This window comes from Bos indicus, chromosome X (genome assembly GCF_029378745.1).
Source record: "Bos indicus isolate NIAB-ARS_2022 breed Sahiwal x Tharparkar chromosome X, NIAB-ARS_B.indTharparkar_mat_pri_1.0, whole genome shotgun sequence".
NCBI lineage: Eukaryota > Metazoa > Chordata > Mammalia > Artiodactyla > Bovidae > Bos > Bos indicus.
Window position 1 is genome coordinate 86283652 of NC_091789.1, and position 25788 is coordinate 86309439.

At 43.6% G+C, this 25788-nt stretch overlaps 1 protein-coding gene across 4 annotated transcripts in view; it reads right to left on the reverse strand.

Annotated features, from left to right (window-relative positions):
• The window catches only part of EDA (ectodysplasin A), a 397326-nt gene that overhangs the window by 5260 nt on the left and 366278 nt on the right, over positions 1 to 25788 (reverse strand). Inside the window, exons 3-7 of one of the 4 annotated variants that reach the window (XM_070784631.1) lie at positions 11335 to 11358; positions 6375 to 6554; positions 4450 to 4484; positions 3506 to 3557; positions 517 to 632 (exon numbers count right to left, since the gene is read on the reverse strand). In XM_070784631.1, the coding sequence (XP_070640732.1) occupies positions 517 to 632; positions 3506 to 3557; positions 4450 to 4484; positions 6375 to 6554; positions 11335 to 11358 (407 nt within the window). Of the gene's footprint in view, positions 1 to 510; positions 642 to 3505; positions 3558 to 4449; positions 4485 to 6374; positions 6555 to 11334; positions 11359 to 25788 lie in introns of all 4 variants that reach the window. The other 3 variants (XM_070784630.1, XM_070784629.1, XM_070784628.1) reach the window with 3 other exon arrangements.

Here is a 25788-nt window from a genome sequence, read left to right on the forward strand (position 1 = left end):
GGAAGACTAAAGAAGCAAGAGAAGGTAGAGAAACAAATGGAAGAAAGAGGAAGGAAAGACAGAAATTTTTCTGAGGTGGAGATAAAGTCCGGAAGAGCACTCTTCATTATAAAGCCAGTGGTGTGGGGAGGGAGGGGTTCTCAGCAACCCTGGAACTGACTTTTAAAGAATATACTGAGACAGAGTTCGGTTTTGGCAGTAGAACCAAACAGCTCAGTGGGGAAGCTAGGGCCTGGGGCCCTGCAGGAGGGGATCGGATGGCAGGGTGTGGGAGGGGCCTCTTTTCAGTTTTCAATCACATCTGGCTAAGAAAAAACCCCCAAACAGCCCCTTCTGTCTCTCCTCCTTCCTTTCAACTCCCTCCCAGAGTGGGTCTTCCCTCCACCCCCCCCCCCCCCCCCAGGATTTCAGCCATTGGCTGGTCTGGGCTGGCTCCACAGTGCCCCTCTGTGGCATGCAAAGGATCTGCATTCTGGATATAAGAAGAGTTAGGCCTGAGACCGTACTCACTTCTACCTGACTATAGATGAAGTAGGTGCCGTCCACCAGTACCTCCAACTCCCCGCTGCGGGGGTGTAGTTTAAACACCTTGGGGTTCATGGTGATGCGAGACCAGTCATTGAGTACTCCACCTGAAAGATCTCAGTATGAGAGAACGGCAGTCACTCAGTACATGTCAGAATCATCTGGGCAATAGAAACAACAAATATCAAACTGTACACAACCCCCACCCTCATTGCGATATAACCCGGAGAGCCCAGGAGGCCAAACTTTAAGAACATCTGGAAGCAGAGAAAGGGATCTGTTTGTAAATTGGCAGCCAGGCCTGCTTCAGGCCCCTGGGGTCTGTATGTCCTTTCTCTTTCCTTTTCTGACTTCTCTGTCTGGAAGGATCTTTAACCAACACCTTCCAACTGGAATTGGGGGTGGTTGGTAAGAAGAGGGTGGGCATGCTGCCCTATTTTCTTTGTTGTTCTGAGACCTGCATAGGCAAAATCCAGACACTGAGGGGCAGGCTAGGTCTTATTATTCCATTTCATCTCACCAGCCATAGCTCCTGAATCCCTATTTCTCCTTGTCCTTAACAGATTCCTTTTTATAGCTCCTCCACACTCATTTCTTTCTGGAAAGTCTCCATGGGCCCCCAGTAAACCACTTGGCCCAAGGATCTGTCTACTCAGAGAACTTAAGGGATCAGGGTTAAGTCAGACTTCATGGCAGCCAGACAAGGAACAGCCAGTAATAAGGCCATGTAGGGTAGAGGGATCTTTATGAGAGTGAGGGGTCAACTGCCACCCTGGTTCTGTAGCCCTAGAACCAGCCAAATGGATGGAGAGGGTGTCAGAGCATGGAGGCGCTGCTGCAAAGCATTTCTCATTAATACCCCACTGTGAATGGAGAGGCATGTGAGGCAGGAAGAAGAGCTTGCCTTCCCATTCTGTAGCAAAGGGGATGTTCCTTCCCACCCCAAGAGGAGGGAGTCCAGGCTTGGGAGCCTTTTCCCTTCAAAACCATCCATTTTCAGAGATGCAGACATAGAGAACAGATTTGTGGACATGGGGGTGTGTGTGCAGGGGGGAAGGAGCGGGTGGGATAAATGGAGAGAGTAGCATGGAAGAATATACACTACCATCTGTAAAATGGATAGCCAGTGGGAATCTGCTGTATGAGTCAGGGAACTCAAACCAGGGCTCTGTAACAACTTAGAGGGGTGGGATGGGGTGGGAGGTAGGAGAGAGGTTCAAAAGGGAGGGGATATATGTATACCTATGGCTGATTCATGCTGATGTATGACAGAGACCGACACAATATTGTAAAGCAGTTATCCTTCAATTAAAAATAAATTTTAAAAAATCCATTCTTCATCCAAGAAAACATGTTTTGAAAGTCCATCCTTGGCTAGTCTTGGGAGGTCTGCCTTTCCAAGGTGTGAGGAAAAGGTGCCCATCTTCCCTTGAGGAGATAAGCAGACGGGATAGTTCAGAGGAGATGCTCTGGCTCTGTACCTCATGGAGGACCATTCTGCAGGAAATCTTCTACCCCTGACCCCTCACTCTTGCTTCTGCTGGAACGAAAGATCAGCATAGACTACTGCTGGGGATTGGCCCAGAGGGGTTGGAACTAGTCTTGTATGGTGGGAGCAGAATCAGTAGCTTCTGGCATAACACTGAGGCCACCCATCCAGACACCCAAACAAATCTATTTCTTGACTATCTCACTTCTCCCTGGATTGATGGTGATCATGGCCTACCCAGCGTCCTGGGTCTTAAGGCACTTGGTCCCGGCAGGACAGTTTGGGTTTTGGTGCCATCATGTTCTTACTTATATTTCTGAGGCAGTTAAGTCAGGCATCCAGGTGGCAGTCTGAGAGGTAGCCAAGCCCAGTCACTAAGGAAGCAGAGCACAGCCAGTTTAGGACTGACTGGGTTCTTAGAAGCTGTCCCCATGCAGCAGGTTTCTGACCCTTCATTTACTGCTTCTGTACTCACAGCCCCTCCCTTCTGCTCCAAGCTCTGTAAGCATCTGGCATCTTGGCTGGCTTGCTGCTTCCTGAGGCTCCTGGGGGTTCATGCATTTTAGGCTTTGTATACCCTGGGGACTGGACATTATTTCAAAACACTGTTCTTTAATGAATGTTCATGTCTCTTTGGGGAAGAAAATGAAGCTAATCACTCAGTGGAGTATACACACACATCACTGAAGTAGCAGAGTGCAGTGGAAAGAGTCAGAGAGATGTGGTTTTGAATCCCAGCTCCTACTCTTAATGGAAATCTTGGGCCAGTTAATTAACCTTTCTGAGCTTCAGTTTCTGTCTCTGTAGAAAGGAGCTAATGCCCACCTTTGTTGTGAGGATCAAATCAAATCAAAGACAAAAAAAGTATGTCAAAAACTCTAAAGTACCATACAAACATAAGGCAGTAGATTTATTATGGTGTTGTCCAATCTCTCTGGCACTCTATTTCCCCACCTTTGAAATGCAGGGATTACATTAAGGTAGGATTTCTAACCTCCTTCAATCCACCCCCTTTTTTTGTAGACACTAGCATCTCATACTTCCTACAGAGTCTAACCTGCCCCCCACTTCCCTGAGAGAAATGCCCCTCCACCCTAGACCCATCACACAAAAAGATTTGATTTTATGTATTTCTACTTTGTATAATTTGTAATGTGAAAATGTTGATCAAACTATACATATTCCCAGTGGTGACTCTGATTCAGCCTTCACTTTCCAAGAATCCTTGGTTTAGACAATGTCTCAAGTCCCTTTCAGCTGCTTCTTTTTTTTAATCTGTGCTTCTAACTGCAATTTGTCGTAACCAGTCTGAGGGCAAGCAATTACTTGAAACAGCCAGCAGAGGGCAAAATGGAGTAGAGAATGGCCCCTAGTGTCAAGGGTACCTCCGAGGTCTGGGAGGAACTAGGCTGGGTGATTATTTAAGGCTGTGGGTAAGGGTGGTGGCAGGAAGAAACTCTTCTTAGGGAGAGAGCCTACTTTGACTCTTACCATTCTTGACTTGGATCGCTGACCCTTGGCCCTGTAGATGCACCACGGCTGGCTGGGAGGATGAGAAGGACAGAGAAAGTAGTCACTGTGAGAAATGGCTGCTTGCTCAGCCACCAGTTGCCAGGATTCCTTCTAGTCTTCATTTGTATCCCAATTCTGACCCCTCTCCCCTGTCTTGGGATGCGAGTGGCCACATTTCTACTAGAGGGTAATATGATTTTATAGCTCTGCCAAATGTAATGCCTCTGAGCCTCATTTCCCTAACTGTGAAATGGGGATTCTGAGAATCTCTGTCTGGCCTCTCTCACAGAGATGTCTGAAGATCAACTGAGGTGACGAATATAAAATACCCTGCAAGCCATCCAGCACTGTGCAGCTGTGTAGATTGATTGCTGTGGCCAAACAGCTGTAGTGAGAGAAGCCGTGATGAGACAAGGCGAGGCAGTGGAACTGCCAGTAGAGATGGATCAGGAAGCTCAGGGACTAGGGAGGAGCCCTTCAGGCCATGAAGGCAAAAGGCCAGGCTGGGCTTGACCTGGAACTGGTTGGCTGATTTTCAAGAACATATTCTTAAAGTTCTAAGCTGCTGGCGTCAGGTGGTAGGAGTCCAGACAAGGTGTCTGGGGGTAGTCAGGGAGGCCCAGGACCAGGTGAATAGACCTCACTGACAGCTCATGTCAGCTGACTACTGGGCTTGGCTGTGGTGACCCTCTGTCTCCTAGGGAATGGGGAAAAATAGCCACAGCTCAGTTCTCTGGCTAAAAGCAGCCCCTGGGGCAAAGTTTTTCTATTCATGGGAGGGGGCTGTGAATGAAAAGCCCCCAGAACCTCCAGGGTCTCCTCACAAAAGAAAGCCTCAGAAAACTTAGCAGGGAGCAAACTCAAGGGTGGCTCAGGCCTGTGGCCTTCCCTCCTTCCCAGCAAGACAGCAATTCCCAGCCAACCTGGTTTTCTCGAGTTCCAGCTTTATCAGCAGCACCTGCAAAATAGGACAGGCCAGTCAGAGGGCATGCTCTGTCTACTTGCTTTCCTCTTCATCTAGGCAGCCAATGGCACTGAGCTTTTGCTCCCTGTATGAGCCAAGCCAGGCTCAGTCTGAGCCTTTTGCCAAGCATCAACTGAGCCTTATTTTCCAGGACTCAGAGCTGCAGGGAGAATCAGGGTGTGATGCGGGGCTCTGGAGTGGGAGACGACACCCCTTTCTTCTCTGACTTGTCCCTGACCTGCATCTTCAATGTGCCCAGCACCCAGCAGGAAACTGGCCTCTCGCCAACAATGGCCCAAGGGAAGTGCCACTGAGCACCCATGGCGACAGAGGAGAGTGCATTCCTGCCACCATGTGACCCCGAGACAATGGTGCTTGCTTCTTTAGCCTTTTGTTTTCTATTAATTTTCTCTGTAGAATGCATTGCCATTTGTAAACATCTTGCTTCTTTAATTGTCACTCTCCTCCTGTACGACATAAATTCCACGAGAACAGGAACCACTAACCAATATATCTCTTGCACATAGAAAGTATGCAATGAATATTTGCAGAAAGATTGGATGAAAAAAAATTCGAAACTGCATTTCTTGGGGCCACAATGACACTGATTAGCCCTGTTTGAACTACCAGTCAAAGAATATGAGTCTTGTGGCAGTATTTTTGGACCCAGAGAAATCAGCTGTGAAGAGTCCATTTCTGTAAAAGCACCAAGACACAAGAGGGGAGCAGGAGAAGGAAATAGCAACTGACCTAAGCCCAGGCAGTTTGACTTCTGTCAACTCTGATTAGGCAGGTTTGGATCTGCATTTATACCTTTGGGATGGCCTTCTGGGCCCAAGGGGAAAGGTGCAAAGAGATTAAATGCTATTTGAATGGACAACGTGGTAGGGGAAGGGTGTAGCACAATAAGCACTTGGTTCCGCAACAGGTTGGTCTTGGTGCCTGTGTCTGCTTCTTCCACAGCCTGAGTGACTCATAAGTTTCCAACTCCTTGATTATCAGTGACTACTGGTCTACCTCTATGGGAAAGGCATTTCAGAGTTCATGGGATGAGACTACTCCAGGGCTTGTCATTCTGTCCAGCCCCCAACATTCCTCTCCATGTTGTTGTTATTATTTAGTCGCTAAGTTGTGTCTGACTCTTTGTGACCCCATGGACTGTAGCCCATTGGGCTCCTCTGTCCATGGGATTTCCCAGGCAAGAATACTGGAGTGGGTTACCATTTCCATCTCTAGGGGATCTTCCCGGACCAGGGATTGAACCTGCATCTCCTGCACTGGCAGGTGAGTTCTTTACCTGGGAGCCACTAGGGAAGCCCATTCCTCCCCTTTGCCTTTTTCTAATCAAACATCAGTATGTGAAGCTAGATGCTGGAAATCAGGAGAAAAAATCCACAGGTCAAGAACAGGTATCTCTTCCTTGACAGGTTGGTATAAATACGAAGTTAGAGCAAGGCAGGCCCTACTGACTTGTTCAATTCCTAGCTCTCCACTGAGATCACAACCATCGGTTGTGTCCGACTCTTTGCGACCCTAAGGACTGTAGCCCACCAGGTTCCTCTGTCCATGGGATTCTCCAGGCAAGAACACTGGAGTGGGTTGCCAGGCCCTCCTCCAGAGAATCTTCCTGATCCAGGAATCAAACCAGTGTCTCTTACATCTTCTGCATTAGCAGGCAGATTTTTTACCACTAGCACCTCCTGGGAAGCCCCATAAATAAGAAGTTAGAGCAGGGCAGGCTCTACTGGCTTGTCCAATTCCTAGCTCTCCACTGAGCAAGGAGACCACACACCATCATTTTAAACTACTCTTGGGATCACCTGCTCCTGTTCTACTAGAGAACTTTTAAGGAGCCTAGGACGGTGGAGAGATAGAGGAACTCACCAGAAGGTCCTTGGAGGCCAGGGGGTCCTTGAGGACCAGGAGGACCTGGAGGGCCAGGTGGTCCCATAACAGTTGTTCCTGGAATCCCAGGAATCCCTGGAATCCCTGGGGGTCCTTGGGGTCCTGGAGGTCCTGGAGGTCCTGGGGGGCCATTGGGTCCAGGAGGCCCTGCCTTCTTTCCTGAAAGATGAGATTCAGTATCACATTTATAATTATTGACTGAGTATACTGTCAGGAGTTCCACAGCTTTCTCATGACACAAAGTTGGCCCTCTGGGAGTTCCTGCTCTTAAAGAGGTGGATACTTTTATCACACATCTCTCTCACACACACACACACACACACACACACACACACACACACACACTTTGTGTTTCATGAATCAGCATTTACAGGCTGGGTTTGAAGAAATAATGACCCTCAAGGAACTTGGTCTTGTGTGGAAACAGACACAGCCACAGGACAGTAGAAGTGTTGCATTAATTGTAGGGACAAAATGCTGGAGAGGTCAGGGAAGGCTTCAGAAAGGGGGTTGCAGTTTGGCTAAGTCCAAAGGATCAGAATCACCAAGTGGGTAGACCTTAAAAAGTGGGCCACTTTTTGGAATTGAGAACTGGGCTATTGTTGCAGAGCATGGCTCTCATGTTTACTATCCAGGTTGGTGGACTTGATGTGGATGAGGTGAGCAAGCTAGGAGGCCAGCTTGACCTTAGGAAGGCTATCAGTTCCAGGAAGGCTTCCTGTAGGAGTCAGGATGTACAGGGACTTGAGCTTGGGATGAAGGCTGGAAAGTAGAATTGGAAGGAGTCTGGGAAGATGAGAGGTGGTGGGGGGAGGGAGGAGAGAAGGAGAGAGAGAAGGCTCAAGTAACATAAGGAAAGAAGGGGTGGTGGAGACCAGAGGGAGCTGAGCTGTGGAGGAAGCAGCAGGCAGGTTTTGCTTTCTCAGCTGACCTCTCTAAACCCTATTTTTAAAGAGCTCTGGGAAAGGAAATTTTGCAGAATCCCTTGGTAACATGTTCCAATGTTTATCACCCCCTCACTGTTAGGAAGTTCTTCTGTATATTGAACTGAAATTCCTCCTGTGGAAGTTTAAGCTCTTATTCTATTGTTTGTATAGATAGAAAAGAATAGTTGCCATCATCCACACAACAACCCTAATGTGCTCAAGGACACTGTCACCGATCAACTTCTATTTTTATAGGCTAAATAATCTAGCTTCCCAGAGTTTTCTTTCCTCAGAGGCCCTATTCTTGAATGAATTATTAATCAAGCCACCAGATCCTCCCCATTTCCTCCTTGCTCTCTTTTCAGAGCAGTCTCAGCCTTCCTATTCCACATCCCAGTCCTTCCTATATTCCCACCAGAACTACGTTAACCAAGTCCTAACTGTGGCCTTGAACCGAAAGCTCCAGTGCCTCCTGTTTACCTCCTCTGCTCTGTGCAGTCCAATTCAAGAACTGCAGGTGGTCACAGGAGGGTGGCTGCTTCCTTACTTCCCTGCCTTTTCACAGTCTTGTGGAAGTCCCAGGAATGGGAGCCTTTCCCCAGCCTCTATCGTGGTGTCTTCACTTGTGATACTTTCTTCCTTTTAAAATATAACCCCATCAAGTCTCACTTAAATACCTCTTTCCTGAAACTGCCTTCTGGCTTCCTGGACTCGCAGGCTAGAGAATCCTGTTCTGATTCATCAGGTTCTCTTTTAAGGAGAATGCCGTGCTCAAGAAACCCAATCCCCATGGCAACGCCACTCAAGAGGTCAGTTGTCCATGTCTAACCACATCTGCATTTACAATGAAACAACAAGGTCATTGTGGGGCCCCTTCCCCAGGGAGGAAAGTAAGGAAAGTACAGAGAACTTTTCTCCCAGGGAGAGGCAGGAGTTTTAGCATTTTCCCTGCACTTAGCAGCAAAAGATTGAATCTGCCCAGTTATGAGATCTAGCCAATTTTAAGATGCTGAACAGGAAAGCCATCTCCCTGCAGATTTGGGCAGATTCCAAGTCAGGCTTATTCAGTGCCCAAGTTTCAATTCCACCTAGTGTAGTGGAAAAAATAGGGAATCTGTAGTCGGGAGATAAGTCTGTAAGCCTCAGCTCTGCCATGGACATATACTTTGGGCAAATTCCTTCTTTTCCCTGAGCCTTAGTTTCTCCATCAGTGAAATGAGGAGCTTGGCTTCAATGATTTTTCTAAGTTTCCTCGCAAGACTGAGGTTCCATAAGGAGGACTGACTCACCCCACCGAGAGTCAGGAGACTTCCCTAGTTTGATTATAAAGTCTGCTTCTCTCTCATTCTTTTCTGGGTGGCACAGACACATGGGATGGTGCATAGTAGGCTGTCTCCTGTCCCAGAATTTCTAGGCCTAACAGTGGTTTTTGAGCTAGAGGGAGTTCTGTGGGTAGTGTGAACTTCAGTATCAAGACTGTGAGTCTCCTGTGATTATTAATGCAATTTTGGAAGAATCAGAGCCAGAAACTCCTCCAGTGAAAGAGAATACTGGCTGCAGTGTAAACAGAGAATGTTCACTTACGAAAATGCTAGAAGGAATCTGGGAAATAGCTCCTACTGGGATCTAGTTCTGCAGCTGGTGGTCTTTGCTTCTCTGCAACCAGGTTTAGGCAAGTGTGCTTCTCATCTTTGCATCCTTATAGAAAATTGGCCCAGAGAGAAGCATGCACAAAATGACCCCTGGACTAAGAGGATGACTTTAGAGTACTGCATTCCTTGTCTGGATTTCCTTACCTTAACAGAGCACTTCATGATGTAAAAGCCCAGAGACTTTTGTACGTCTCAAGTTACCCTGTGTAGTCTTAGATGGAAGAATATACACATTTTTTTAGTGACACTCAAATTGTTGACAGAATGAACTAAGAGCGGGGAGAGAGAGTTATTGGAGGGGGAAAATTCCATTAAAGGATGGACACGAAATGAGCAAATCAATTTACCTCTTCAGGCACGTGCCTACTCATTGTATCCAAGGGAATCTGTATTAAATGGCTTCTAAATCACTTTTAGCCAAGGCAAATGTTTAAGGCCCATCTGCATTCTGTTCCCAACAATGGCCCATGTACCAGGTAGTAGTGCTGGGCAGCGATCTGAGTCACTGCCAGAAGCTTTGGGATCTCCTGAGTTTGTAATTCCAGAGCTTCTCACCTAGACAATTGCCTTCTATTACCACTGCCAAGAGTGTTCTCTCGGGGTCATCCCTTGGATGACACTGAACCGGGTGCTGTTCCCCACCACACACATGCCCTGTATTTTGGTAAATCACTAGCCTACTTGCTGTTTCCCCAGATATGATGTGTTCTTTCATACCTCTGAGACCTGCCAGTTCTCTTTGCTAGAATGTTCCTCCCCTTCTCTTTTCCCCCCTCATCCTTCAAAGTCCAGGTTAGATAATATTTTCTCTGAGATGTGGTATCTCACCCCCCAGGGAGAACTACTTGTTCTTTCTCTGTGCTCTCCCCAGCACCCTGCTCATGCTTCTGTGATTGAATTTTTAAATACTATAATGCAATTATTTGTGTGTTCTTCCATGATTCCACTACACTGGGAGATTTTGGGGGCAGAAACCATTCATCTTCATCTCTGTATCTCAGTTGATGCTTATTCACTGTCTAGTGAATGAGTGAGTAGGGAAAAACCCCTAGTAGCTATCATTACAAAGTACTCTTGAGGCTACCTATTAAAAAAAAGAAGTCACCCCTGGGCTTGTGTTAGGAGCAGAGGGTGTCACTGTCCAGGCCAGGGGAGCTTTCTAGGTTTGTTAAAATTTCTGTCTTAAAGGGATCTGACAAGAACAGAAAACTACACACTTGCAAGTCAAATTTACTTTCTTAAAAGACAGAATAGCTCAGTGAATGCCCAGGCCCCACAGAGAAATGTTTCTTCACTGACTCCAGTTCTCTGGCTATTTCCCAATTTTGCTCAGCTCAGGTCCTCAGGGGCCAGGCCACTCCTCAGCCTCTATTCAACAGGGACACAAGTTTCCCAAGTGAGCCATGGCACCTCAAGCCACTGGAGCACCCTAGTGCTCAGAGAAGTGTCAGGAGGCAGCTGAAGCCAGTGTTTTGGGTCTAATCTGGGGTTGATAATATATTCTATAAAGCCCCAGAAATGTTAACAGAATTATTTCACTTAGAATATTTTAATGAAAAATCATAAATTTCACTCTATTTTCCTCCCAGGACAGAACACAAAAACAAAGAGGTACTTAAAACTGGTTTCAAGGTTGGGTTTCTTAGTCCTAAGGAGTGAACCATAGGTTCGCCTGGTCCCGTCTTTTGGAACCTATCTGTCACTGGGTTCTTCTTTTCAAGCAGGCAAGCTCTTGTACAAACTCATGGGTCATTCCCATTGCAAGCACACTGGAGACTTACAGACCCAGCAATAGTACAATGGATTCGCTCAACTAGAAGCTTCTTGGAAAAGACTAAAAGGTCAAGGTACTACTATAGCCAAGTTTTTCCATCATAAAGAATATACTGAAATGCCAGAGCAAGAAATATCTTCCCTGACTACTTGAGAAATAGGCGAGGGATAGCTTTTAGGCCAAAAAAGAGGGTACTGACATCTCTCAGGACATCATTCATACCTGGTCATTGATTTGATAAAGGAGGGGGAAAAAAAGAGAAAAGAGAAGGTCAGGGGAAAGAGTAAGGAAGAATGAAGGAAAGAGAGGTAAAATGAATTGTATGGAAGAGGGAGCAAGAAAGAAAAGCAAAAACAACTTTCATAAGTTGCTAAGAAGCAATTCTATCTTTAATAGATAATCACTGAAAAATGACAGATATTTCTCATTCCCTGGAAGCTATAGTACTCAAGAAGATCACATGTAACTGAGTAAACTAATGGACAAACAGCACTGAAAGAGAATAAAAATCCTTCTCCCTTGATTTTTTTCTTCTAATTTTAGAAAAGACATGGCGGTAATTTTATAAAATCAAGAGATTGACTTACCCTTTTTCTTGTTTTTAACAGGACCTATTAAAAAGAAAAAATGGAAATTTAAGTCACTGCAAATTAACAGTGTGTATTCTTCAAGATGTTCACAGGAGGAACCACTAAGAAACTGCAAATTTGAGGGAGCCCCAAACTGAGAGTCAGGTTATTGGCAAGGCATCTAACAACTATCAGACCTCCCCAATCTGTCTCTGACTGTTGTAACAATGAAGTTACAAGGAAGATTCTTTCCTAGGGAGAAAAATCTTTCAGGCTTAGTCTTTGGAGTGAGGGAATGAGTACTTCTCCATAAAAATGAAATGTGCAGAAATGCAGAACTCAACAACCTTAGGACGGCATTCCATTAATTGTGCAAGTCCTGAGACACACATTTAGGTCAGGAACTGATATGAAATCTCGTGTTGAAGCTTGAAGGAAAAAAGGGTCATTTTCATGGAAGGAGCAGAGCAGTAGCAGTTTACTTTTTAGTCCCTTCCTTGCTGTTATTTAAATTGTTAGTTACTCAAGCAGTGCAGCCATAATACATCCACATGGGGGCCACATGAACGCCTACTGTAATTTATCATAAGTTAACAGACACTTTAAAAGAAGTGTCAACAGTTTCACCAACAATGAAATCACAAGCATTTTCTGGGGAATTACTTCTAAAGAAAACAATTCTAATCAATTGAGGGCACTCAGAAAACCCAAGGCTTTTTTCATATAGTTAGGGAACAATCATTCCTCAGACATACACAGTTCAGCTGTCTCCAGACGTGCAGGCATGTTTTTCCCTCCTGGGGACACAATTCACTTCATTCTGTAGGGGGGTTTCATTTTCTTTAGATGCAGGTATTTGAAATCTGTTCCAAACGCCCATGAAGACTCTACTGGACCACATTAAACCCCTGTCAGTGCCCTCAGGAGCTCACAAGAACATCAAGCATTTGTTGTACATTGTTTTATAGACTATAAAACATATTTCCATCTGTCATCTCATTTTATTCTTGCAACAAGCCTGAATGATCTTTACTAGTAAGAGCTCACTCTATCAAAGATTCTGTCTAAGCAGACTCAATCAGAAGTCAGTAAAGTCTCTAACTTGGAGGGCTGCCAGTGTGGCCATCAGTCCCTTGAAAACCAATGTCTGTGTAGACTTTCCTGGCAAAATAATTTCACGTGCAACTGTAGATATTATTATGTGCAGGGAATGTTTATGGTTGGGTTTAGCAACCTGCTGCATTTAAGGTCATGATCCTCCACTCTTCTATCCTCATTTTTTCTCTTTCTCCTCCCAGTGTCTTTACTGCCTATCTTTTATGTTTGTTTTTAACAGCACTGAGATTGTACACAGAGGTTCTGGCAAGGAAGCACAGCTAGACAGATTTTATTAAATAAGAGGCAGCTTGAGAAGGGCCACATTCTTGAACAAGAAAGCTATTTGGGGAGGGATTTACATAGAAAGTGGAGAAGGAAATGGCAACCCACTCCAGTATTCTTGCCTGGAGAATCCCATAGATGGAGGAGCTTGATGGGCTACAGTCCATGGGTTGCAAAGAGTCGGACACGACTAAGCGACTTCACTTTCACTTTACATAGAAAGGCCTAATCCCATCAACAAGCTATCAGCTAACTAGTTGGTTACCTCAGCCTGGGAGACCAGTGAGATGACAGCCATTGCAGACAGTGCCCTCATAGACAGATTGTGTTAGCCCTGGCCAAGCTTCTGACCATTTTAGCTGGTTAAAAGGTTACTACTGTTACACTGTAGGCTTCCCTGATAGCTCAGTTGGTAAAGAATCCGCCTGCAATGCAGGAGACCCAGTATGATTCCTGGGTGGGGAAGAGCCACTGGAGAAGGGATAGACTACCCACTCCAGTTGTAGGGCTTCCCTTGTGGCTCAGCCAGTAAAGAATCTGCCTGCAATGCAGGAGACCTGGGTTCAATCCCTGGGTTGGGAAGATCCCCTGGAGAAGGGAATGGCTACCTACTCCAGTATTCTGGCCTGTAGAATTCCATGGACTGTATAGTCCATGGGGTTGCCAAGAGTCGGACATGACTGAACAACTTTAACTTCACTGTTACGTAAGAGTTTGAAGCAGGCTTTGAGAAAATTAGATGATCACCATGCAACCAGTTCTTACTGAGCATGCCTAGGAAGGAAGAACAGTAAATAATGAAACAAGTCTATTCTCAGAGAACTTACAGTTGAATGGGAAAGTACTAAAGGGGGAGAATTAAGGAATTATACTGGTTAGTTGAGGAAAATAAATTCCTGGAGGAAGTTTGACCATACAAGGAAAAGTAGGGAAAGGGAAGCTAAGAATTTTTCATTAACTTCTATTATTTTTTTACCAGAAATATCTACTTACTACACATATGTAAATGCATGCATATATACATACATAGAAAAGAGGAGCAAAAAGGAAAAAATAGTTTAAAAAACTACTCACAAACAACCTCTATTAACACTTTATGCATATCTAGAAATTTTCTATGCATATAAATAGGTATTTGCACAAAATGGGATCTGTTGCTTGATACCTTTCTTCTATGTCAGTAACTATATTTCTACATTGTCATTTTAAATTTGGATATATGAGCATTACATAGGTAACTCTTTGTATTTTTTCTGGTTCTTTCCTAATTTCATTTTTTATATTTAAATATTTTAATTAATCTGGAATAGATTTGGTATATTGTGTGAGGTAAGTTCATTTCAGTTTAGTCGCTAAGTTGTGTCCGACTCTTTGTGACCCCCATTGACTGCAGCATGCCTGGCCTCCCTGTCCATCACCAACTCCTGGAATTTACTCAAACTCATGTCCATTAAGTCCGTGATGCCATTCAACCATCTCATCTTCTGTCATCCCCTTCTCCTCCCACCTTCAATTTTTCCCAGCATCAGGGTCTTTTCAAATGAGTCAGCTCTTTGTATGAGGTGGCCAAAGTATTGGAGTTTCAGCTTCAACATCAGTCTTTCCAATGAATATTCAGGACTGATTTCCTTGAGGATGGACTGGTTTGATCTTGCAGTCCAAGGGACTCTCCAGAGTCTTCTCCAACACCACAGTTCAAAAGCATCAATTCTTCAGCGCTCAGTTTTTTTTATAGCCCAACTCTCACATCCATACATGACTACTGGAAAAACCACAGCCTTGACTAGACGGACCTTTGTTGACAAAGTAACGTCTCTGCTTTTTAATACGGTGTCTAGGTTGGTCATAAATTTTTTTCCAAGGAGTAAGCGTCTTTTAATTTCATGGCTGCAGTCACCATCTGCAGTGATTTTGGAGCCCCACAAAATAAAGTCTGCCACTGTTTCCATTGTTTCCCCATCTATTTGCCATGAAGTGATGGGATAAAATTTTTATCTTTATTTTCCGAAATGGCCATGGTATGAAGAGGGCTGAGAGCTACAAGCGCTCAAGGCTCATCTTCCACTTGCTTCTATCTGCTCACTGAACATTTGGCATATCCCTTGAAAAAAATGAGGATAAAAAAGTATAGACAAGATTGTCCTTAGATTGTATCACACTTCCCATAGGTGCTAGTGAGTACATCATTTCAACAATACAGGAAGGAGTTCCTTCTTTTTCTAATATAGCTCACCATAGCCAGTAAATAATTCTTATGAGTTTCAACATGGTCCTATTAATCCTGGTTCATTTTTTTTTAATTAAAAAAAAAACTTTAATCAGAGGAAAATTGCTTCACAATGTTGTTTTGGTTTCTGACGTACAACAATGAAAATCAGCCTAATTATACATATATCACCTTCCTCTTGAGCCTCCCCTGAGAAGGCAATGGCACCCCACTCCAGTACTCTTGCCTGGAAAATCCCATGGATGGAGGAGCCTGGTGGGCTGCCGTCTATGGAGTCGCATAGAGTCGGACATGACTGAAGCGACTTAGCAGCAGCAGCAGCTTGAGCCTCCCTCCCTTTCCCCCAAGTTCCGGTTCTATATCAACCATTCTCATTTCTTTTGCTTGAGGTCATTGTGGTTTTCCATCTTCTAGAGAGAAAAAACCAGGGAGCTAGAACTATCCCATGTTAGATATGAATACCTTGACCTAGGAAAAAAGCAGTAACCTCTGCTCAGTTCTGTATCTTTTTAGATATGTTGACTTATTTTCTCTATATGCTTCAGAACCTTTTACATGCCTACTCAGAGCACTATTGGTGTCACATGTCTGTTTCCATGGTAACAGGCTACATTTCTCTATCATTCTAATACCCTGTACTTGGAACCATCATGGTTTCTGCAGGCAAAACCCACAAATACATCAGAGTGGGACGGACAGGTGTGCAGTCGCTGAGATTGCTTTTATAGGAGTAAATTTGAGATGTGACAGGTTTTGATTAATGTGGGCAAGCTATGTGCTCTGATATTAAGAAAACGGAGTCTTGTAACCACATCAGGGCCATGGAAGCTGGCAGCAGTCCTAGCCTGAGTCTAGTTGTGACTCAATCACAAACTGATCATAAGGCAAGTGTTCCATTTTCTTCTGATTCTTTAACTTCTAAATTAGGGAATACTTTGTACACTTTGTCTCTATTCAAGCCTAGGATTCTGATGAAGATAAATGACATTGTAATTAAAGTTAACATTTATTGAATATATATGAGCCATGCACTGTGCTAGATGCTTAGCATATCTCATTTAGGTCTTATAACAATCCAGCAAAATAGGCATTATTATGCTTATTTTATAGATGAAGAGATGGATTAAGTTAATTGCACAAAGTCACACAGCTTCTACATATTTTCAGGTAAGCTGAAACTTGAAAGATTCATGTTTTTCTAGATGTGCTTTGAAATTAAAAAATAAACGTATATACTTCCACTTTCTGGTTTCACACATCAAGTTCTTGGAAGCCATCATTCCCATACTCACAATAAGAAAAAAGCTGAACAAACTTAAAATCACTACTTCTTAGATCCATCAGAGAAGTGAAGTCCCAAGGCAAATTGCTGTTCTATAAGATGGAGAGACAGACTAGTGGATACAGAGACTTATGGCTGACTAGGAATAGAAGCCTGTACCTGAAGTCGGTATCAGTAAGAACACTTTAAAACTATAATAAAAAGATTGCTAGGTGCTCAGTGTGGACCAAGTAGATCAAGGGATAAAAGTCCTCGGAAGGTTCAGTCTTAGGGGGTTCCCCACACTTTCATGTGCTTTACTTTCAAGAGCACTACAAGGTTCTCACTATGAAGACTGGAGAAAAATGCTCTTGTGCCTCTAGCAAGGGGAGAGGAAAGCAGCCATTTTGAAATATATCTGGACCTATTATCTTTAACAACGCCTGCCCTCAAGGAAAACTTTTATTAGAGTCTAACTGACTGAGGTTTTACCAGAGGCATACTGAGGTGGGGGGTAGGAAATACCCAACTCAGTTCAGTGCAGTTCAGTTGCTCAGTTGTGTCCGACTCTTTGGGATCCCATGGACTGCAGCAGGCCAGGCATCCCTGTCCATCACCAGCTCCCGGAGCTTGCTCAAACTCATGTTCATCGACTCAGTGATCCCATCCAACCATCTCATCTTCTGTCATCCCCCTTCCCTCCCGCCTTCAATCTTTCCCAGTATCAGAGTCTTTCCCATGAGTCAGTTCTTTGCATCAGTGGCCTGGATGCATGTAGTTCAGTACTGGAACTTCAGCTTCAGCATCAGTCCCTCCAATGAATATTCAGGACTTATTTCCTTTAGGATGGACTGGTTGGATCTCCTTGCAGTCCTAGGGACCCTCAAGTGTCTTCTCCAACACCACAGTTCAAAAGCATCAATTCTTCAGTGCTCAGCTTTCCTTATGGTCCAACTCTCACATCCATACATGACTACTGGAAAAACCATAGCTTTGACTAGATGGACCTTTGTCAGCAAAGTAATGTCTCTGCTTTTTAATATGCTCTCTAGGATGGTCATAGCTTTTCTTCCAAGGAGCAAGTGTCTTTTAATTTCATGGCTGCAGTCACCATCTGCAGTGATTTTGGAGCCCCTCAAAATAAAGTCTCTCACTGTTTCCATTGTTTCCCCATCTATTTGCCATGAAGTGATGGGACCAGATACCTTGATCTTCGTTTTTTGAATGTTGAGCTTTAAGCCAACTCTTTCACTCTCCTCTTTCACTTTCATCTAGATGCTATTTAGTTCTTCTTTGCTTTCTGCCATAAAAGTGAAGGTGGTGTTATCTGCATATCTGAGGTTATTAATATTTCTCCCAGCAATCTTGATTCCAGCTTGTACTTCATCCAGCCTGGCATTTCACATGATGTACTCTGCATATAAAAGTTAAATAAGCAGGGTGACAATATACAGCCTTGACGTACTCCTTTCCCAATTTGGAACTAGTCTGTTGTTCCATGTCCAGTTCCAACTGTTGCTTCTTGACCTGCATATAGATTCCTCAGGAGGCAGGTAAGGTGGTCTGGTATTTCCATCTCTTGAAAAAATTTCCACAGGTTGTTGTGATCCACCATCAAAGGCTTTGGCATAATCAATAAAGCAGAAGTAGATGTTTTTCTGGAATTCTCTTGCCTTTTCTATGATCCAACGGATGTTGGCAATTTGATCTCTGGTTCCTCTGCCTTTTCTAAATTCAGCTTGAACATCTACAAGTTCTCTGTTGAAGCCTTGCTTGGACTTACCAAGATGGCAGAGTAGAAGGACGTGCACTTATCTTCTGCAAGAACTCCAAAGTTGCAACTTGCTGCTGAACAACCATCTACAAGAGAATGTTGGATCCCACCAAGAAAAGATACCACACTTCCAAGGGCAAAGAAGAAGCCCCATCAAGAATGTAAGAGGAGCCAAATTGCATTTAGAATCAAACCCCATATCCACCAGGGATGCTTGGAGGGCTCAAACAAAACCTTGTGTATACCAGGAACCAGAGACCCCACTGAGTCTGAGCCAGACCTGCCTTTGAGTGTTTGAGAGGCACAGGTCAGCAGTGGCCTGCTTTGGGGACAGGGGATCTGGCTGCAGTAGACCTTGGTCATGCAGTGTGTGGCATAAGCCCTCTTGGAGGAGGTCACCATTAGCCCCACCATAGAGCTGCCAGGCAGACAATTATAACAAATAAATTCTTGTAATGTTAAGAAAGCTCTAGGACCCACAACAGATTCCCAACCTGGGTATCCAGCAAAGTGACTGAGAACCCGCAGGCAATTTGAGTTTGGAGGCCAGTGGGATTTGATTACAGAACATCCACAGGACTGGGGAAACAGACTCTTGGAGGGTACAAACAAAGCCTTGTGTACACCAGGAGCCAGGAGAATCAGTATCACAAGAGACTGAGCCAGACGTGCCTGTGAATGTCCAGGAGGTCTCCAGTGGAGGCGTGAGTCAACAGTGGCCTGCTGCAGGGTCAGGGACACTGAACACAACAGGGTGTGCACAAGTCCTTTTGAAGGAGGTCATTAACACTACCATAGTTTGCCCTCATCCAAACAACAGGGAGGGAACACAGCCCCGCCCATCAACAGAAAACTGGATTAAAGATTTATTGAGCATGGCCCTAAAATGATGCTGTGAAAGTGCTGCACTCAATATGCCAGCAAATTTGGAAAACTCAGCAGCGGCCACAGGACTGGAAAAGGTCAGTTTTCATTCCAATCTAAAAGAAAGGCAATGCCAAAGAATGTTCAAACTACTGCAGAGTTGCATTCATCTCACATGCTAGCAAAGTAATGCTTAAATTTCTCCAAGCCAGACTGCAACAGAACAACTTCCAGATGTTCAAACTGGATTTAGAAAAGGCAGAGAGGAACCAGAGATCAAACCGCCAATATCCAATGGATCATCAAAAAAGCAAGTGAGTTCCAGAAAAACATCTACTTCTGCTTTACTGACTATGCCAAAGCCTTTAACTGTGTGGATCACAACAAACTATGGAAAATTCTGAAAGAGATGGGAAAACCAGACTACCTTACCTGCCTCCTGAGGAATCTATATGCAGGTCAAGAAGCAACAGTTAGAACCAGACATGGAAAAATGGACTGGTTCCAAATTGGGAAAGGAGTATGTCAAGGCTGTATATTGTCACCCTGCTTATTTAACTTATATGCAGAGTACATCATGTGAAATGCCAGGCTGGATGAAGCACAAGCTGCAATCAAGATTGCTGGGAGAAATATTAATAACCTCAGATATGCAGATAACACCACCTTCACTTTTATGGCAGAAAGCAAAGAAGAACTAAATAGCATCTAGATGAAAGTGAAAGAGGAGAGTGAAAGAGTTGGCTTAAAGCTCAACATTCAAAAAATGAAGATCAAGGCATCTGGTCCCATCACTTCATGGCAAATAGATGGGGAAACAATGGAAACAGTGAGACTTTATTTTGGGGGGAACAATGGAAACAGTGAGACTTTATTTTGGGGGGCTCTAAAATCACCACAGATGGTGACTGAAGGTGTGAAATTAAAAGACACTTGCTCCTTGGAAGAAAAGCTATGACCATCCTAGAGAGCATATTAAAAAGCAGAGACATTACTTTGCTGACAAAGGTCCATCTAGTCAAAGCTATGGTTTTTCCAGTAGTCATGTATGGATGTGAGAGTTGGACCATAAGGAAAGCTGAGCACTGAAGAATTGATGCTTTTGAACTGTGGTGTTGGAGAAGACACTTGAGGGTCCCTAGGACTGCAAGGAGATCCAACCAGTCCATCCTAACGGAAATAAGTCCTGAATATTCATAGGAAGGACAGATGCTGAAGCTGAAGCTTCAATACTTTGGCCACCCGATGAGAAGAACTGACTCACTGGAAAAGACTCTGATGCTGGGAAAGATTGAAGGAAGGAGGAGAAGGGGATGACAGAAGATGATATGGTTGAATGGCATCACCAACTTGATGGACATGAGTTTGAGCAAGCTCCGGGAGTTGGTGATGGACAGGGATGCCTGGAGTGCTGCAGTCCATGGGGTCACAAAGAGTTGGACACAACTGCCAACTGAACTGAACTGAGCACAGCCCCGCCCATCAGAAGAAGACCCAGTTTTCCCACAGTCAGTCTCTCCCATCAGGAAGCTTCCATAAGCCTCTTATTCTTATCCAGCAGAGGGCAGACAGAATGAAAAATCAACTCAGGCACACTAAAAGATTGAGACCTAAGACTAAGTCATAAGTTTAATGAATGATTCCACTCTGAAAGTTAAAGTGAAGTTGCTCAGTCGTGTCCGACTCTTTGTGACCCCATGGACTGTAGCCTACCAGGCTCCTCCATCCATGGAATTTTCCAGGCAAGAGTACTGGAGTGGGGTGCCATTTCCTTCTCCAGAGGATCTTCCCAACCCAGGGATTGAACCCGGGTCTCCCGCATTGCAGGCAGATGCTTTACTGTCTGAGCCACCAGGGAAGCCCCACTGTAGAGTAGATTCCACTCTACTCACACTTTATCATCACATTAACAGCACTCTTGTATAATAATTGTGGACAGTGACTATAGCCTGAAATTAAAAGACACTTGCTCCTTGGAAGGAAAGCTATGACAAACCTAGATAGTGTATTAAAAAGCAGAGATATCATTTTACCAACAAAGGGCCATATAGCCAAAGCTCTGATTTTCTAGTAGTCATGTATGGATGTGAGAGTTGGACCATAAAGAAGGCTGAGCACAGAAGAACTGATGCTTTTGAACTGTGGTGCTGGAGAAGACTCTTGAGTCCCTTGGACTGAAAGAATATCAAACCAGTTAATCCTAAAGGAAGTCAACCCTGAATATTCATTGGAAGCACTGATGCTGAGGTTCCAATACTTTGGCCACCTGATGCTAAGAGCTGACTCACTGGAAAAGACATAGATGCGGGAAAGATTGAAGGCAAAAGGAGAAGGGGGCAGCAAAGGATGAGATGGTTAGATAGCCACATTGATTCAATGGACATGAGTTTGAGCAAACTCCAGGAAATAGTGGAGGACAGGGGAGCTTGGCGTGCTGCAGTCCATGGGGTTGCCAAGAGTCAGATGTGACTTAGTGACTGAACAATAACAACTAAAAACATTGGAAGTCTTAGACCCTAGTTACGAAGTTTCTATGGATAATCAAAGAGCACATGAAGAGACTAATATAAGAACAATGAGACAATTTTAGCCTCTGACACCACAGCTTCATCAAAGAGTAAACATAAACTAACTCTTGTTGCTGTTGTTTAGTTGCTAAATCGTGTCTGACTCTTTTAAACTCCATGGACTGTAGCCTACCAGGTTCCTCTGTCTATGGGATTTCCCAGGCAAGAATACTAGAGTGGGTTGCCATTTAAAGTGCTCTTAAAGATTTCCAGGGGATCTTCCTGACACAGGGATCGAAACTGTGTCTCCTGCTTGGAAAGCAGATTCTTTACCATTGAGCCACCTAGGAAGCCCAGATTAACTCTTAGTTGAACATAAAACCTTTACACTACTGGCCTCCCTAACTCAGTTTCTTTTATCCAGTAAATCATATCTGGTTTTCAGTCAAAAATTACAAGGCATAGTAAAAACATAGTCTGGAGTGATAAACCAAGCATCAGAACCAGACTCAGAAATGAAAGAGGAGATACTACAACTGATATCACAGAAATACAAAGGAGCATGCCTGTGTGCATGCGTGTTAATTCGCTTCAGTTATGTCTGATTCTTTGTGACACTGTGGATTGTAGCCCACCAGGCTCCTCTGTGCAGGGGATTCTCCAAGCAAGAATAGTAGAGTGGGTTGCCATGCCCTCCTCCAGGGGATCTCCTTGACCCAGGGTTTGAACACACGTTTCCTACATTGGCAGGCGGGTTCTTTTTTTTTTTTTTTTAACTTATTTTTATGTTTGGCTGTGCTGGGTCTTTGTTGCTGTGAGGGTTTTTCTCTAGTTGCAGCGAGCAGGGGCTTCTCTTTAGTTGCAGTGTGTGGGCTTCTCATTGCAGTGGCTGTTCTTGTGGAGCACAGGCTCTAGGGTGTGTGGGCTTCAGGAGCTGCAGCACATGGGCTCAGTAGTTGCAGCTCCCGGGTTCCAGAGCTCAGGGCCAGTCGTTGTGGTACATGGACTTAGTTGCTCCTCAGCATGTGGGATCTTCCACGACCGGGGATTGAACCCATGTCTCCAGCATTGTCGGGCGGATTCTTTAACCACTGAGCCACCAGGGAAGCCAATGGAATATTACTTGGCCATAAAAAAGAATGGACAACAACACAAATGACCTTGAGGGCATTATTCTAAGTGAAATAAGTCAGACAGAGAAGTTCAAATACCATATGATCTCTCTTATATGTGGCATTAAAAAACAGATAAACAAACAAACAAACCAACCAAGCGCATAGATACAGAGAACAGATTGGTGGCTGCCAGAGGTGAAGGCTGAGGGAGGGGTAGGAGAAATGGGTGAACACTTTTTTAAGTTTAAATAAATAGAATTAAAAAATAAAATTGGCTAACCAAAACAACAACAACAATAACTCACTATTAGTGAGCTAGTGAACTTGAAGATGTCAATACAAACTTCATACATGAAATGCAGAGATAAAAAAGCAATGAAAAAGATGGAATAGCATATCCAAAGACTGTGGTACAATTACAAATGGGGTATATACACATAATAGGAATACCAGAAGAAAGAGAGAGGAGGGAATAGAGGAAATATTTGAAGTAATATCAAATAAGAGTTTTCTATAAGTAATGACAGATACCAAACCTTAGATCCAAGAAACTCAGAGAATATCAAGCAGGACAAATACCAAAATGCTGACCACTAGGCATATCATATTTAAACTGCAGAAAATAAAAGAAAAAGAGACAATTTGTAAAGAAGGCAGAGGGGTAAAAAAAAATTACATTGGCTTCTCTTCAGAAATTATTAAAGCAAGAGAGTGCAGTCAAATATTTAAAGTGCTTAAAGAAAAAAAAAAAGCTTGAATTCTGTATCCAACAAAAGTATTCTTCAAAAATGAAGCTGAAATAAAGACTTTCTCAAACAAAAATTGATTGAATTTGTTGCCAGGAGACATGTCTTATAAGAAATGTTAAAAGAAGTTCTTCAGAAAAGGAAAATTACGTAAGTCAGAAACTTGGATCTACATAAAGAAAGAATATTAGAGAAGGACTTAATAAAAGTAAAATAAAATATTTTATTTATTTTACTTATTCTTAATCGATTTAATAGATAATAGTTTATAGATAATAATTTAATAGTTTAACAATAGTTTAATTTCACTTATTCACAAGCTATAATCACTGAATATTATCTACTTAACTTAATAGTTTAATAGATAATAATTTAATAGATAATAGTTCACTCAAAATAATAAAATAAAAAGCAAAGAAGTATTCAGTGATTATAGCTTGTGAATAAGTGAAACAAATAACAGCTGTGGTATAAAGGATGCAGGGGAAGAATTGAAAACACTTTGCTATAAGGTACTTGTACTACCTGTGAAGTGGTATAATATTATTTGAAAGTAATATTGGATAAGTTATAAATATATATTTCAAACTCTAGGGCAACCACTAAACATTTTTATAAGTATAACTGATATAAAAGAGGAAAGAAAATGGAATCATAGCAATATAAAATGTTTGATTAAAGCCAGAGAAGGCAGAAAAGGAGTGGAAGACAGAAAAAGAAACAAAGAAATGGTCAATGAATACAAAAAGTTACAAATATAGTATATATTAACTTCAGTTCAGTTCAGTTTAGTTCAGTCACTCAGTCGTGTCCGACTCTTTGCGACCCCATGAATCGCAGCACGCCAGGCCTCCCTGTCCATCACCAACTCCCAGAGTTCACTCAGACTCATGTCCATCGAGTCGGTGATGCCATCCAGGCATCTCATCCTCTGTCGTCCCCAATCCCTACCAGCATCAGAGTCTTTTCCAATGAGTCAACTCTTCACATGAGGTGGCCAAAGTACTGGAGTTACAGCTTTGTTTCCCGATCTATTTCCCATGAAGTGATGGGACCAGATGCCATGATCTTCGTTTTCTGAATGTTGAGCTTTAAGCCAACTTTTTCACTCTCTTCTTTCACCTTCATCAAGAGGCTTTTTAGTTCTTCTGCACTTTCTGCCATAAGGGTGGTGTCATCTGCATATCTGAGGTTATTGATATGTCTTCCAGCAATCTTGATTCCAGCTTGTGCTTCTTCCAGCCCAGCGTTTCCCATGATGTACTCTACATAGAAGTTAAATAAGCAGGGTGACAATATACAGCCTTGATGTACTCCTTTTCCTATTTGGAACCAGTCTGTTGTTCCATGTCCAGTTCTAACTGTTGCTTCCTGACCTGAATATAGGTTTCTCAAGAGGCAGGTCAGGTGGTCTGGTATTCCCATCTCTTTCAGAATTTTCCACAGTTTATTGTGATCCACACAGTATTTGGCATAGTCAATAAAGCAGAAATAGATGTTTTTCTGGAACTCTCTTGCTTTTTTGATGATCCAGCAGATGTTGGCAATTTGATCTCTGGTTCCTCTGCCTTTTCTAAAACCAGCCTGAACATCTGGAAGTTCACGACTCACGTACTGCTGAAGCCTGGCTTGGAGAATTTTGAGCATTACTTTACTAGCAGTGAAGTGAGTGCAATTGTGCGGTAGTATGAAGATTCTTCATGGGAAATAGATGGGGAAACAGTGGAAACAGTGTCAGACTTTATTTTTTTGGGTGCCAAAATCACTGCAGATGGTGACTGCAGCCATGAAATTAAAAGATGCTTACTCCTTGGAAGGAAAGTTATGACCAACCTAGATAGCATATTCAAAAGCAGAGACATTACTTTGCCAACAAAGATCGATCTAGTCAAGGCTATGGTTTTTCCAGTGGTCATGTATGGATGTGAGAGTTGGACTGTGAAGAAGGCTGAGCGCCAAAGAATTGATGCTTTTGAACTGTGGTGTTGGAGAAGACTCCTGAGAGTCCCTTGGACGCAAGGAGATCCAACCAGTCCATTCTGAAGGATATCAGCCCTGGAATTTCTTTGGAAGGAATGATGCTAAAGCTGAAGCTCCAGTACATTGGCCACTTGATGTGAAGAGTTGACTCATTGGAAAAGACTCTGACGCTGGGTGGGATTGGGGGCAGGAGGAGAAGGGGACAACAGAGGATGAGATGGCTGGATGGCATCACCAACTTGATGGACGTGAGTTTGAGTGAACTTTGGGAGTTGGTGGCGTGGCATGCTGCGATTCATGGGGTCACAAAGAGTCGGACACAACTGAGCGACTCAACTGAACTGACTGAACTTATGAACATTCTTTGGCATTGCCTTTCTTTGGGATTGGAATGAAAACTGACCTTTTCCAGTCCTGTGGACACTGCTGAGTTTTCCAAATTTGCTGGCATATTGAGCACAGCACTTTCACAGCATCATCTTTCAGGATTTGAAATAACTCAACTGGAATTCCATCACCTCCACTAGCTTTGTTCGTAGTGAAGCTTCCTAAGGCCCACTTACATTCACATTTAAGGATGTCTGGCTCTAGGTGAGTGTTCACACCATCGTGATTATC